The sequence below is a fragment of the Herpailurus yagouaroundi genome, unplaced genomic scaffold (genome assembly GCF_014898765.1).
Source record: "Herpailurus yagouaroundi ecotype Mexico unplaced genomic scaffold, PumYag 165, whole genome shotgun sequence".
NCBI classification, from domain to species: Eukaryota; Metazoa; Chordata; class Mammalia; order Carnivora; family Felidae; genus Herpailurus; species Herpailurus yagouaroundi.
The window spans coordinates 26,415,426-26,431,244 of NW_024412406.1; the positions used below are offsets into that span (position 1 = coordinate 26,415,426).

Consider the following 15,819-nt stretch of genomic DNA (forward strand, 5'->3'; position numbering starts at 1 on the left):
GTGGAATTAATTAGAAAAACAAAGGGAAGGGGCGCCTGGGGTTAAGCATCAGTTAAGTGTCAGGCTCAGATCATGATCTTGTGCGCATCGGGCTCTGTGCTGACAGCTGAGTTCAGAGCCTGCTTCGGATTCTGTGTCTCCTTCTCTCTCTGCCCCTCCCCTGCTCCCACTCTGTCTCTTAAAAAATGAAATAAAATGTTTAAAAAAAAATTTTTTTTAAACGGAATACAGGGGCGCCTGGGTGGCACAGTCGGTTAAGCGTCCGACTTCAGCCAGGTCACGATCTCGCGCTCCGTGAGTTCGAGCCCCGCGTCGGGCTCTGGGCTGATGGCTCAGAGCCTGGAGCCTGTTTCCGATTCTGTGTCTCCCTCTCTCTCTGCCCCTCCCCCGTTCATGCTCTGTCTCTCTCTGTCCCAAAAATAAATAAACGTTGGAAAAAAAAAATAAAAAAAATAAAAATAAAAGGGAATACACATTCAATCAAAAAATGAAATAAAATGTTAAAAAATTTTTTTAAAAAGGGAATACACATTCCATCAATACACATTCAATACACATCAATCAATAAGAAGGCAGGGAAGTGTCTAAGCCTATTTTAGAACACTTTCCACTAAAGATAGTCACAGTCAAGTTCTAGCACAAAGGGCTTATTCTTAACTTTGGGGATGGGTTTATTTTTTTATGCCTCCTGCCCTTTGGCTTTTTTTTCTTCATGGGTACTACTCGAATGAAAATGGGTAAACAAACGATACCTGGGTAGGGAATTTTCCCGTAGGTGACGATTTCGTACAGGAGAATCCCAAAGGACCACACATCAGACTTAATCGTGAAACATCCAAAGTTGATCGCTTCTGGAGCCGTCCACTTAATGGGGAATTTGGCACCTAAGGGAGAAGACATGTGTCACTTGGGCCTCTGAGCGACACGAAAAAAGTCCTGGGCACGTGGCCTTCATACTTTCCTTCTCTGGGGGAAGATTTTAATCATTTCTTGTGAATAGAGAGTGCCTCCATACAGTACAAAACAGAGACAGTAGAAAACATCATACTGAAAATAGTCGCCTCCCTCCCCTGTGTCCCTTTTGGGCATTCCCCTTGTGAGAAACAAAGTTCCTTGTGTGCCCTCCCAGGGACATCATGACGGGCCCACCTGAAACAAAAGAACGTGACACGGAATGTATAGGCACTTATTCTTCGCTCACATATTCGTCCCTCGACACCGGTCTCCAAAGCATACATCTTCAGTGTTCAGATGGTCACCGAACCCATTCTATGTTTGTATGGAATATAAATAATAATCTCTGTAAGCCCACACCAGCGGGAATTTTAGATACGACTCCAAATGTTCAGGTCTCCTGCCTTCATTTGCTCGGAGCAAACGTTACTACTTGCGGGAACTGAGTAGCATAATGATCTGCCCAGAGGGAAGCAGTGAGGACACCAGGATTCGGGAATTTCTTGAAGTATCAGACCCAAGTTGGAAATCCGAACTAGAACAGTAAGGACAGGAGACGGCCCTGTAGAACAGCTAGGTCCTGCACGCAGGGTACTCACTCTAGCATGTTCTGGCGATTAACCCCACAGGGCTGGGCAGCAGCGGGGGGGGGGGGGGGCGGGGGGCCTTGAGGTGGGGGGGGGGAGGTCAGTCCTGCCCAGCGCGCCCTGCTTTGAATCCCAGGTCTGCTGTTCCCAACTTGGTGTGACCCTGGCAAGTCACTTAACTGTCTTTAGGCCTTCTGGGCACCTGTATCTCTCCGTCTCGAACCTGAGGAGACGGAACCTCCCCAAAGTTGGTGCCAGAGTCAACTGGGTTGATCTGCGTGCTTGGCACAGGCTAAACATTCCCGTTGCCCTGAAATGGCTACTATTTAATTCTAGAACCCAAGCTCTCTGCGCTAAGCCACCTGTCTCACACGAGAACAGTCAGTTATTTTTGTGAGACACCAGTCTCGTCATATCCAACAAAACCAGTGGAATATATTCCGGCTGGTGTAGGTCGAGGCTACCCCTCCTGGGTTCGATTCTTGGCTCTCCCACTTACTATGAGGCCTTAGCAGCTGCCGAATGTCCCCGTGGCCTGACCTAGAAGGTGGGAAGGGTGATGATAGGACAACAACGTGGCCTATTAGCCTTTTCGCTGCCTTTTCGCTGAGGACAAGTTATCACCCAACCTCAGGGGGGAGCCACCTGAACCATGATGGGCACAAGAGATGCTAAACAGATCAAAGCGGTGTTTCCAATGCACCTTTTTTTTTTTTTTTTTTAACATTTTTTAACATTTATTCATTTTTGAGAGACAGAGAGCACAAGTAAAGGAGGGGCAGAGAGAAAGGGAGACACAGACTCTTAGCTGGCAGCACAGAGCCGGTGCGGGGCTCGAACTCACAAACCGGGGAGACCATGACCTGAGCTGAAGTCGGACACTTAACTGACTGAGCCCCCCAGGCGCCCCTCAATGCGCCTTTATAAATCCAGTAGACGTCTTCCAGAAACGGCACGTGTGTGTTTCCAGGAAAATAAGCCTTGTTTAATCATTTTTGGGAATGTCAAGAGAGTGCTTGGCTCTACAAAGATATGCACGCAACTTTCGTGAGTGAGACCTTCAGGATCCTCAGACCTTAAGCAACACGGAAAGGCGAGCACAGCCCCAGACAGAGAGAGCCATGAGCCAGCTTACTCTGTGCGTTTTAGTATGTGTAGAAGAACATGGAACGTGGTTAAATAAAAGGGGTGTGTTTTTGTAGCATTACATTTACTTCTCCGTGTGCCATACTTGCCAAGTTTTGATTCGCAATCGAAAGGCCCGAATAGAGGATACAGAATTATCGTCACAAATGTTTTCTCCACAGTTAGGAACAGTGTGCTTCGTTGTTTGGGCAAAAAGCTTTAACATACAATTAGCAACAAAGTCTAATCTTTGTTTGCCAAGTCTCTCTTTGTTTTCCTTTGCTTAATTGAAATACAGATGATGGGGCGCCTGGGTGGCGCAGTCGGTTAAGCGTCTGACTTCAGCCAGGTCACGATCTCGCGGTCTGTGAGTTCGAGCCCCGCGTCGGGCTCTGGGCTGATGGCTCAGAGCCTGGAGCCTGTTTCCGATTCTGTGTCTCCCTCTCTCTCTGCCCCTCCCCCGTTCATGCTCTGTCTCTCTCTGTCCCCAAAATAAATAAACGTTGAAAAAAAAATTAAAAAAAAAATGAAATACAGATGACAACATTTATAAACTTTACACACAGTGTGTGGAGTTAATCAGGAGAGTAATTTTTTAAAAACGATTATTAGAATAGACCCACAAACAGCAACTACGGTACATTGTGAACATTTTACCAAAGGAGTTCTTTTCTTCTTTTTAAAAATTTTTTTAAGGTTTATTCATTTTTGGGGGGGGAGAGAGAGAGACAGACAGACAGACACAGAGGGCGAGTGGGGGGAGGGGCAGAGAGAGAGACACACACAGAATCCGAAGCAGCTCCAGGCTCTGAGCTGTCAGCACAGAGCCCGACGTGGGGCTTGAACCCACAGATCGCGAGATCATGACCTGAGCCAAAGTCGGACGCTTAACCAACTGAGCCATCCAGGAGCCCCAGGAGTTCTTTTTTTAAAACGATGACTATTGTAATTGCTTTGTAAAAGAAAAAAGAGAGAGAGAGAAAGGGAGAGAGAGAGAAACGAAATACAACGAAACAGCAAGACAGCTGAAGCGGTGAGGACAACATACCTTCCCTTGCTGTGTACTCATTGTCCTCGATCACGCGAGCGAGCCCAAAATCCGCAATTTTGCACATGAGTGACTCCGAGACCAGAACGTTCGCTGCTCGGAGATCTCGGTGAATGTAGTTCTTCCTCTCGATGTATGCCATGCCCTCTGCAATCTGCAGACAGAAAAGGGCTCTCATTTTCTGTTGAGGGTAACCTGTCACAGAGGACCATCGGGAAAACCAAAAAGACTTACGAGTTCCTGAAATCCTTTCCCGTCTATTATTCTGAGCGTTCAAAAATTTGAAAACAGTGGGTAGGCGGGCGCCTGAGAGGCTCAGTCAGTTAAGAGTCCGACTCCTGGTTTCGACTCGGGCCATGATCTCACTGCGTTGGGCTCTGTGCTGACAGGACAGAGCCTGCTTGGGATTCTCTCTGTCTCTCTCTCTGCCCCTCCCCTGCTCACTCTCTTTGTCTCTCAAATAAACAAATAAATACAGTGGATAAATTACAACTGCTATTTTGAGTCCTTTCTAAAAGAGCTGCCCCCACCCCAAATCTCCAATGATAGTTGAAAAGGGCCATAAGGCAAGCTGAGGGCCAAGCACAAGCTAGCACAACCCCTCCACCCGACCACCCCCCCCCACACACACACTCCGGTGGGACGCATGTGATATTCCTCAGGCACTCCTGGCTGCCCAAGAACAAAGGAAAGGACAGAAAACAAATGGTTAAACTGATCACGTCTCCATCAGTTTATAGATATCTCATCAACAGCCTAATCTCCAGGAAATGATTATGCTTTGCTAAATGGAGAAACAACCTTAGCTGACAACAGCTAGGCCTCCAGTCACCTGTCAATCCTCTTTAGCATACGGAAATCACTTTGAGAAGCCTTGACTTTACCTCCCCCAACCCCACAGTATATAAGCAGTCATTCCACGCAACCCCAGGGTTGAGGTCCTGTCCTCACGCTTTAATAAAATCACCTTTTTGCACCAAAGGTGTCTTCAAGAATTCTTTCTTGGCCATCAGCTCCAAACCCCGCCATCACCCCAAAACCCCATCAACAGTGATCACATCTCAACCAGATTTTTGTCATAGCTACGTGTGTTGACGTTTCCTAATGTGTGGGGAATCTTTTTTAAGACCCCCACTAAATTCTTGCACGGAGCTACACGGATGTCATGATCCCCGTGCTTCAAATGAGAAAACAGAGCTGGAGAAAGGGCCATGCTCACACAAGGAAATTATCAGGGTATTAAGAACAGGATGTCCTTGGTCAGCAAGATCCTTGCTGTCAGGTTCATCAGCAGCCCACAGGGCCGGTTCTCCAAGCTCTCCCCGCACTGTCGATGACCACAGAGCTTCACCCTGACAATAAAGCACGCTAGCAGGAAAGAAGCAAAGATTTAAACAAAACTAGTAAAGCCAGGGAGGTGAAACTACTACTCGCGGAACTCAGTTTTTAAGGAAATCCAAATGAGATGTTTAGGGAAAAACATTACCAAATTATAAAGATAAGGATCTGGAAGGAAGGAGGGAAGGAAGGAAGGAAGGAAGGAAGGAAGGAAGGAAGGAAGGAAGGAAGGAGGGAGGGAGGGAAGGAGGGAACTGTATCTGGTGAGCAGTTAGAGAGAAAGTTCTAATTAGGATTGCGTCACATAGGAATGAATGTATTCTTCTGGATTCTATCTTGAAATCCAAGAGTCTCAGCTCGGAGGGCCTGACCTTCACCCCTCATCCACTTGGTTCAAACCCCCTTTCAGCAAGGCCAAGCCGCTTTGCCAAGGTGTTGTTCCTTGTTACCGGCTGTGCTTCTCCTGGACCCTCTCCTGGAATGCCTTTTCTCCCCTTCCCTCAACTCCTCTGCGATGAGTTCTCGTCACTCTCTGCCCACCGTCAAGGGTCACCTTGTACAAAACCACGTGCTGGTACCGATTAGAGCTCGGTCTTTATTTTTACGCTGTTTCGTGTGTTTATCATGTCAGGCCTGCCAGACAGTAAACACCTCCAGGGCCGAAGCCACACCCTGTACCTTTTCTGCTTTCACTTCTATCTCCTGGAACCTTCCTTCACCAAACCTCTTCTCAGAGCTTTTTACAAGCAAGAGCGGTGCATGTGGCCCTTGACTAGGCAGGTGGTGTGAAAGACCCAGCCTACGTGAACCCCTACCGGGTGAAGTTGGAGTCAGGTCCCTGCTTGGCCAGCCCTCACTTCTGTGAGGGCCCAGGTGACCTCATCCCTCGACAGAAACGCTTTAGTCCTCTGTGTGAGTCTGGCCGGGTCACTCCCTGCTCAAAGCCAGCCTCAGGCCAATGTCTGAACTCTGTAACCCCGCCACTGAGGCCCCGTGTGACCGGCCCCTGCTCGGCCCTCCTGCCTCCTCACCACGAGCAGCTCCTGTCCCATATCCTGGTTCCCCAGCTGCCTCTGCTGGACACATTCACTCTGGTCTCTTTGGCCTGGCCAACTCATTCTGAGGGCCTCAGTGGGGATGTCACTGCCTCTAAGAAGCCTTACCCAGCTCTCCTCGGGGAATGCTGTGGTTCCAGGGCTCTCTGGTCCTCACCTGTTTACCTACGAGCCCTGCGGGAATATAAATCAGGGCAGGCGTAGGGTGTGCCCGTTTCTGTTCCTGGGCCCTTATGTAACATTTCAGTAACTATACGTAAACCGGTCAGGAAGCCCAGGGAGCCAAAGTTGGCTACAATCTCAACCTGGGCCTGCACCGCAGTTGGCCAGAGCACTCAGGAAGCAGATGACCCACACGGATGTGCACTGGTGGCGTGGACAGAGCTTCTAGAACATGGCACCAAGTATCCACACCTCTCTGGCTCTTGGGGACAGATTTTGATGACCCATATGTTATTAAAAAAAAAAAAAAAAAGGCAATAATTATCCTTGCCCTTGGAACTTTAATGAGGCTGAAAGGAAATTTCTTTCCCAGAATCATACCACAGGTTAATGTGATGGTCTGGAAGTCAATTTAATTTCCCTTGTGTACGTTTAGCGGTTAAAATGAAAGCTTAACCCCTATGCTAGTATTTCTTTAAAAATGGTTTTCTTAATATTTATTTATGTTTGAGAGAGAGAGAGAACATGCATGAGTAGGGGAGGGGCAGAGAGAGGGAGGACAGAAGATCTGAAGCAGGCTCTGAGCGGACAGCAGTGAGCCCGATGTGGGGCTCGATCCCACGAACTGGGGGATCGTGACCTGAGCCCAAACCAAGAGTCGGGCGCTTAAGCGACTGAGCCACCCAGGCACCCTTGACTTGACCTTTATGTTTAAAAAAATTTTTTTTTCAACGTTTATTTATTTTTGGGACAGAGAGAGACAGAGCATGAATGGGGGAGGGGCAGAGAGAGAGGGAGACACAGAATCGGAAGCAGGCTCCGGGCTCTGAGCCATCAGCCCAGAGCCCGACGCGGGGCTCGAACTCACGGACCGCGAGATCGTGACCTGGCTGAAGTCGGACGCTTAACCGACTGCGCCACCCAGGCGCCCCGACCTTTATGTTTTAAATCAGATGAAGAGATTCTCTCATCATCCCGGACCACGGCAGCTTCACAACGCCAGGCCCAGGGATGTACAAACACGAGAGGACCTCAATTCCGCAAACCACCTGCTGAGGCTAAAGCAGCAATTAAATAGGTCTCTTCTGTCCGTGTGCCAATTCCTAACTCTGTATTAGAGAGTCTGGGTGTGAAGCTACTGGGGAAATTTGAACTACAAAGCACCTCCATCATCTAAAATGAGAACAGTCAGTAAAAAGTAACGTTGGCGATGTTTTCGTGCTCCTGGTTTTAAGCGAACTGATTTAGGTTTGGGTGTGTTTTGCATTTCTCATGCTCTTCAGCTCAAATAGCATGACAAACGTACATTTCTTGGTTCCTCTTTCTGTACCTTCAGTGGAAATATATGAGGGTGACATTTCTGCCTTTGGGGGGTGTGTGTGTGCACACGCGTGTTGTTCACTGCTGTCCTGGGAGGGCAGTGAGGAATTATTAACTAAGATAGTGACCCCCTGGGATCCCAGCCTGGGCCAGTAGCCCAGATGGGCTCTGGTGAAATTCCAGGCATCTAGTACCTGGTGAAAGTTCTAGGCACGGGGGCGACATTAAACATGCTGTTTCCCGAGTTAAAGGGCAGGTGTTAAATAAGCAGGCTTTAGGTCTCATGCAATGCAAGTTTTTCCGAGAGGCCATTTGAATGTGCTGTTAGAAGAAAAGACATTGGTCATCAGGGGTCTGCCAATCAGCTTTCAAACATGGGGGAAGTCAAGGGGCTAAAAATAGGTGTGCAACCAGAGAAAGAAGGGGTTATCAAATGTTCTGACCCCAAACACACTGGCCTATTTTTGCTGCTGGTGTGAAATAGAAAGTGTCCTCCCTCCCAACACGTGTACCCTCCCTGGCCCACAACAAATCAGAAGGCGCCATGTCTTCCAAGGGCAGGTGACCTGGTGGGTGGGTGAGCTGGATTGGGGAGGGGGGTTTCCGATCCTCACCCAGCATCTCAGAGGGTCCTCGCGGGCACACTCGATGGGGCGTTGCGGTCCGTGGGTGTCTACGTTCTGGTACATCCACGTCTACAGATGTGGTTTTACAGACACACACACGTACACACACAAATACAACACAAGCGCAGGGCGAGTGTTCAGAACTCTTAACAGCCTCTGCTCCCTCTGCCCATCATTTTCTACTGCAAACAAACACATATACACGCACGTATGCAAAGTGGGGACGGAACACAAAATCTAGAGTCCTATTTACTTTGCAAATACATTTTTTTCCTCCCCAGGGTACAAGGTCGGAAATCACACCAAACTTTTCAGAAGCATTTGAGCTGAGTTCACTCGTTTTTAAATTCCTGCTCCAACAGTAACATTTAGGTAGAGAAAGTCTGTGTGTTCCTCTTCCCCAAAGGAGGCGTAAACATGGCAGGCAGCTCAGCAGACCGTCTCCACACACCCCTGCCTGGGCCGCTCTGAGGAAGGCCACACGGGTCCTGCCCTTTTCAGTGACCCGTGGCTTCCATCATCAAATACATTTATGGAGACGCGAGTTGCCAGTGACCGACTCGCGGCTCTCAGTACAGTTCCGCTTGGGGCAGAAAATACCTAATGACTACAGGCTTTGGGTCAGTATCAGAGGCTTATCTCATGTGGACTACAACTCTGGAGGGGGAAAAAAAATCTCAATTATGTTCTTACATACCAAAGCAGAGCTCAAATAAACCTTGCAAGTGACCTTCCTTGCTAGCAACTGACCACAGAGGTCACGCATCTTTTCCTGTTTTTCTTAGAAGCCCTATCAGCAACCAGCGTCCCAGCATCCCACACAGGACTCACGCCCCCCTCTCCCCCGCCCGCCTTCCAGTAGGCTCCCTCCGGTTCACAGGCTCTGAGCCTTCAGTAGCCTTCCCAGGCCTGTGCTCTGTGGATGGTCTGCTGGGCACACACACTGGGCTGCTTTCACCAGAGAATCGGAGTGATGCTTTGGACAGATAACAAAAGGCTCGTGTGGATGGCCTTGCTCTGGAAGTCTTGCTCCGGTGTTCTGTCCGTCCTAATTACTATCACTTTCCTGAGAAATTGGCGAGGAACAAGCTATCTGGCTTAGTGAGTCATTTTTTATTTTAATGAGGAAGAAGCCTGCATTTGAATCGGATGACGGAGGGAACAAAGGAATGGAAGGAGCCTAATTGAGGGACTCAGCGTGATCTCTCAAGCAAAGCTAAAATCTGCCCCAGGAAGTTCCAGCCTAAATGAGAAACTGGAACTGAAAATACAACCTGTCTCAGAATTGGCTGGTTGGAAAACATTTGTCATCTAGACCAGCAACTAGACCAAGGAGAGAATAAAAAAACCTGGTTTCCTTATGCTTTACCTGTCCTATTAGGCATCGGTAACTTCATCCTTTAGATAGGCATTTCCTTCCTACACTTGGGAGAAAGAGGATTCCAATCACTAATTACTTTCAAATGCCCTAGGGGGCTCGTGAAATAATGATGGGGATAGGATTAATAAGCTGGAATGGAACAAATGAGGAACAACTGAGTAAAACCTAGGGTCTGTGTGAAGGGTCCTTGTAACAGGAAGCCTCTAGAGTCCATCCCAACTGACCTAAAGACCATTTAATGACATAAAGACAACAGGGAGCTTTCAAACAGAAAGCTTAAGTGAGAACACATCCCCTCTGTAGTCCAAATGTGGCAGCACGTGTCTTACAGCACTGGATGGTTTCATAGAAACACTCCTCTATAAATATTCATTGATCTTTCTACACTGGATTCCTACAGTCTTTAATGTGTAGTTTGGATGGAGGGAGCACGGAGCTCATCCCCCGCTGGGTTTTGGGTCAAAACTTCCTAGAAACTTTGTTTTAGCTTTATTTGGTTATTATAACGTTCTTCTTTATTCTTCCCTGTCAAGCAAAACTGCTAAGAAATAGTGAAGTCTTTTCCTTTGATAATGATGGTGGGGACGGTGACGATTATAGCTACACGCTGCTTACTCTGCCCAGGCATCTGGCGAAGCATTTATTATACTCCTTAAAACAAGCCCACGAGGCAGGTGATATTCGTGGTAAGGATGAGGAAGTGGAGTCTTGGAGAAGGTCATTTTTTCCTGGATACACTTGGGTTTTAATCCAAGTCTGGCTGGTCCCACCACCTGCGCTCTGAACCCTTCATCCAGACTGGCATCTTCCTTTACCAAGAGGTACACGTAGTGGAATGCTCACAAGCAGGTAAAAGGAGGGAAAAGAGAGAGAGAGAGGAAAAAAAACCCAAAACTAGATAACTTAAAAAGTGGCCAAGTTAAAGTTTTCAGTCTGTCCGACTACCGTCAGAGCTCTCAGATGAGGGCAGTTTGGCATATGCGAACTTGGGGCTCGTAAGTTTCCCGTGACCGGTCAAAATTTAATCAAACCGACAGCAAGCAATCAAACCGACATCAAACTTTCCATGGAGACAGTTTCGTTGAATAATCATACTCAAATCAGCAAGTTTCCATGAAGGAGACTCACCTTCTTTAGCGAAAAAGGAAGACAAATCTGTCAACTAATTCCCATAGAGGTTTTCTTGAGAGAACTTTAATTAGACTACTTCACGCCCATCAGGATGGCTATTGTAAAGACCAACAAAGAGACACCAAAGAAAAACAGAAAGTAACAAGTGTTGGTGAGGATATGGAGAAATCTGGAACCCTTGTGCACTGCTGGTGGGAATGCAGAATGCTACAACCATATAAGGAAGACAGAACGGGTATTCCTAAAAACATTACCACACAAACATGGAATTATCCTGGGATCCATCGATTCCGCTTCTGGGCACATACGCCCCAAATTAAAAGCAGGTATTTATACAATATCTGACGGATATCTGTACACCCCTATTCACAGCGGCATTATTCACAATAGTCAAATGGTGGAAGCAACCTAAGAGTCCACTGATGAGTGAATGGATAAGCAGAATGTGATCTATACATACGACAGAATATTTAGCCTTAAAGAGGAGTGAAATTTTGACACCTGCTACAACATGGATGAGCCTCGAGGACATTAGGTGAAGTGAACTAAGCCAGGCATGAAAGGGCAAATGCTGTATGGTTCCACTCATGTCACGGACTTCACGTAGTCAAATTCGTAGACACAAAGGAAAATGGTGGTTGCAAGAGGCCAGTGGGAGGGAGAACGGGGAGTTGTTTGATGGGTATAGTGTTTTATTTTTGCCAGGTGAGGGGCGCCTGGGTGGCTCAGTCGGTGAAGTGACCGATTTCAGCTCAGGTCATGATCTCGCAGTTTGTGAGTTCGAGCCCCGTGTCGGGTTCTGCGCTGCCGGCTCAGAGCCTGGAGCCTGCTTCGGATTCTGCGTCTCCTTCTCTCTCTGCCCCTCCCCCACTTGTGCTCTGTCTCTATCAAAAATAAATAAATCTAAAAAAAATTTTTTTTTCTTTTTTTTAAATTTTTGCAAGGTGAAAAAAGTTCTGGAGATGGACGGTGGTAATGATCGCACGGCCCTGCCACTGAGCTGCGCACTTAAAAATGGTAGATTTTCTGTTCTGTTTATTTCACACGCCCCCGTCCCCCACAGCTATAGTGGAAGCCTCGCACCGTCGGGAAGCAGGACCTGAGCCCAGCAAAGGCTTTCTGCCGCAGGGAGCCCAGCACAGCACTTGTCACCCACCCACCTGTGGGTGCAGCTTGCTGATCAAGGTGCAGCTTCCCGGTGGCTCACCAGGCAGGACCGAACCAAACTGGGAAGCAGGGAAAGCTCCTCCCGAATCACTTCTTCGCCTGGGGCAGCTCCTCCATCCGGCCTCACATAAACCCTGGCGGGCGACTGCCACGACCCACCTAGGGCCTGGCGGGAAAGAGATTACCGACGCTGCCTCGGGACACAGTTGGGACCCTTGCGACTCTGCGTCCTAAACTTTAGAAGGGCTCAGCTGGAGTTTAGACAAGATGGGGCTGGGATTCTCCTCAAAGCCTCCAGTTTCCCACTTGGCAAAATGGGGCTAATATCAGTAACAACCAGGTAAAGTCCAGAGGAGATTAAGAGAACGGAAGGACGTTCAGCTCAAGATGACGACTCTCGTCACTGCTACGCTCCTCCTCCTGCTGCTGCTGTTAATAACAGAAAAGACCAAAATCCAGATGTGGCTCCTAACGGTGACATGACAGACAGCGGAGCGGATTCCGTGGAGCCCAGGGACAGTGGCAGGAAGCTGCGGCACAGGGCGGAGTGTGGTCCCCGGCACGCCGGCTGGCAGCTCGCAGCTCTCGGCTTTGGCCGACTGGACGCGAGCGGCCTTGGCAGGGGCTAAACTTGAAGACGCTGCCTCTGCTCGTGGTGGGCAGCGAGCTCCCTCCCACCAGCTGCCCGAGACGGTAAAGGGATGGTCCGCCAACGACGCGGGGGGCCCCCCACCCCTGCCGCGAAAGAGACTGGCCAGTTCTGCACACTCAGGACAAGGCGGTGAATCAATGACACTGGGGATCAGAAAGCTCCTTTGCTTACCGTCCCCTCTTCCGTCATCATCAGTTTCGTCGGTACTACTGTGCCGTAAACGAGCTACCCCCTGATCTGTGGCTAATGAGCCCTGCTCCTGCTTATCGCTTTGAAAAGCAAGCAGATTTTGAGAAGGAAGCAAATGGTTCACAACTTATCCCGCCGCAGTGGGAGGAAGTGAGAAAAGAACCTGATGGGTCTTGTTTCTGAGCTCGAATACCGATTTCCTCTGAGGTGGGATGTGAACCAACCCAGACGGTCCCCCCGCCCTGACACCTCAAACTGAGAAACAATTCACTCTATTCATTGCCACTGGGTCTTACGTGTAAGTGAGGAATCAATAAATTCTATTCCTGAAGACAATATTACACTCTACGGTAACTAACTAGTATTTAGATTGTTTTTTTTTTTTTTTTAATGTTTATTTAGTTTTGAGAGAGAGAGAGAGAGAGACAGAGTGCAAGCCGGGAAGGGGTAGAGAGAGAGGACACAGAATCCGAAGCAGGCTCCAGGCTCTGAGACGTCAGCACAAAGCCTGACATGGGGCTCGAACCCACGGACTGCGAGATCATGACCAGAGCCGAAGTCGGATGCTCAAAAGACTGAGCCACCCAGGCGCCCCAACTAGAATTTAAATAAAAACTTGACACAAACCAAAAAAGCCAAATTTTGCTCAGTGAAAACAAGCTGAATGTCAAGAGACATAAAAAACATTTATATTCTGATCTTGTTATCTGGCTAGTGGGCAGGGGATGGGCAGGGGTTCTGTGGTAAGGAAACAAAATGAGTAAAGGTTTGTCCCCAGAAATGTTTTGTATTGTTATTTATATTAGGGAAGAATTGGAGGTTCTTCATATCGGAATGTTAAGGAAATCATCGTATAATCATAGGAACAGAATATTATGTTGTAAAGGCACATACATGTTTTTTTTTAAATTTTTTTAAACGTTTATTTGTTTTTGAGACAGAGAGAGACAGAGCATGAATGGGGGAGGGGCAGAGAGAGAGGGAGACACCGAATCGGAAGCAGGCTCCAGGCTCTGAGCCATCAGCTCAGAGCCCGATGCGGGGCTCGAAATCACTGACTGTGAGATCATGACCTGAGCTGAAGTCGGACATTCAACCAACTGAGCCACCTAGGCGCCCCAGCACATACATGTTTATAACGTGATATTTGTTTTTAATAAAAGGAAAAATTATTGGAAAATATATTGGAAAAATATTGAAAAAATATTCAGTCCAATACATACAAAACACAGAATTTATAGTACAAATCTAATGCATAATTAGAAATAATTAAAATGGATGGTGAGGAGCTAATAGAAAAAATGAGCAGAAGGTTTAAAGAGTTCGCAGAAAAATATACTGCAAAGAATAAATATGAAAAAGGTGCTTGACCTCATCTATGTTAAATAAACATCAATTACAATAATGAATGCTAAATCTGATCTATCCGACTGGATTGGAGAATGCTAACAATACCAAGTTTGGGCAAGGAGATGAGACAAAAGATACTCTCATTTTTCGGAAAGACTTTCAGGAGTACCTATCAAAATTTTAAATGTACACACACTTTTGGTAGATCTACAACCTACAATTAATTTCATTTTTTTAAATGTTTTATTTATTTTTGAGAGAGAGAGAGATGGAGAGAGAGATCGAGAGAGAGAGAGAGAGAGAGAGAGAGAGAGAGGGAGGGAGAGAGAGGATTAGAAGGTGGGTTCTGTGCTGACAGCCTGCTTGGGATTCTCCCTCTCCCTCTCTTTCTGCCTCTCCCCTACTCACGCTCTCTCTCAGAATAAATAAGCTTAAACAAAGAATGAGGGGGATCATTCTACACTGATACAAAAATAGCCAAGATACATCAAGCTACGGAGTTGCAGCATATTGTACATATCATGCATTTCCGTGGGGACCGGGAGGAATGACCATAACCAATGCTGGTAACTGGAATGATGCATTAGAATTGCTAAAATTGGGACTGAGGAGTCGGGGTATAAGGTTTTTAGTTTCTAAGCTAGAGTATACTTTACTCTGACTTTTCTTCTTTTTAAACCCATTATCAATGCAATGCTTAAAAAAATATCATTAAACAAATAAAACTGAAATGTAGCATAAGAACACACGAGAAAGCTTATAACAGGAAAATGGCATCTGAATGCTATGTTTTCATTTGTTTTCAATATTTCTATCAGAAACGTGCACTGACTTTTTCTTAATGATTATTTATTTTGAGACAGAGAGAACAGGGGAGGAAGAGAGAGAGAGAATCCCAAGCAGACTCCAAGCTGTCAGCATAGACCCTGACGTGGGGCTCAAACTCATGAACCGTGAGATCATGACCTGAGTCGAAATCAAGAGCCGAAAGCTTAACCGACTGAGCCGCCCAGGTGCTCCTGCACTGACTTCTACTAAGCAAAACAACCTCTGTTAAAAAAAAAAAAAAAAAAAAAAAAAAAAGATCTGATATGGATCACATTTTCCAAGAATTTCCCAGAGCATGAATACCTGTTTTGTGCTACGTCCGCTTTGAAAGACTTCTAGGATTACACACTAGGTACGTATTCACATTTACACAATCATATCAATACGTAGGTATGCCCCCAAGTTAACAGAAAGCAGCTAGGAATGTACTGGGGGGTCCGGTCACTTGTAGCTTCACAAGGATGCCACCCCCAGAGGACACTCTTCGTCCACTACAAGAATGGAGGTCACTGTCATTCTGAGGCGGGGTTTCCCACTTACAGGCCAGTCTGCCCGCTAGGAGCCTGGTCCTGTTCTGGGCGGGTGGCAACGAAACAGCGTCCCTGCCCTGTGGGATTTACTTCCTAATGGGGCAGACAGAAAAGAGCACATCGGCAAACAGACGTCCCCTGTTGTGGGACAGCTAAGCATGGAAGAAAACACAGAGGCGCGCGTGCTGTGTTTCAACTCCAACGCCGCACTTTAAAGAACTTGAGTTTGGCTGGGTTGGCAAAGCCTGGGCTGTGGCTCCGGAACTAATCCCCGACTTCTCTTTCCTGGGACCAACTGAAAGCAGCCTGTGATGAGATCTGATAAACTCCAAATATACCTGAGACAGAGGCGCTGTAATCATTGTATTTACATTTC

At 47.3% G+C, this 15,819-nt stretch overlaps 1 protein-coding gene across 4 annotated transcripts in view; it reads right to left on the bottom strand.

Moving 5' to 3' along the window:
* The window catches only part of LYN (LYN proto-oncogene, Src family tyrosine kinase), a 94,901-nt gene that overhangs the window by 15,833 nt on the left and 63,249 nt on the right, over positions 1–15,819 (bottom strand). For all 4 annotated transcript variants that reach the window (XM_040487766.1, XM_040487767.1, XM_040487764.1 and 1 more), the window contains exons 11-12: positions 3,715–3,868; positions 753–884 (exon numbers count right to left, since the gene is read on the bottom strand). In XM_040487766.1, coding sequence (XP_040343700.1) covers positions 753–884; positions 3,715–3,868 — 286 coding nt within the window. The remainder of the gene's footprint in view (positions 1–752; positions 885–3,714; positions 3,869–15,819) is intronic.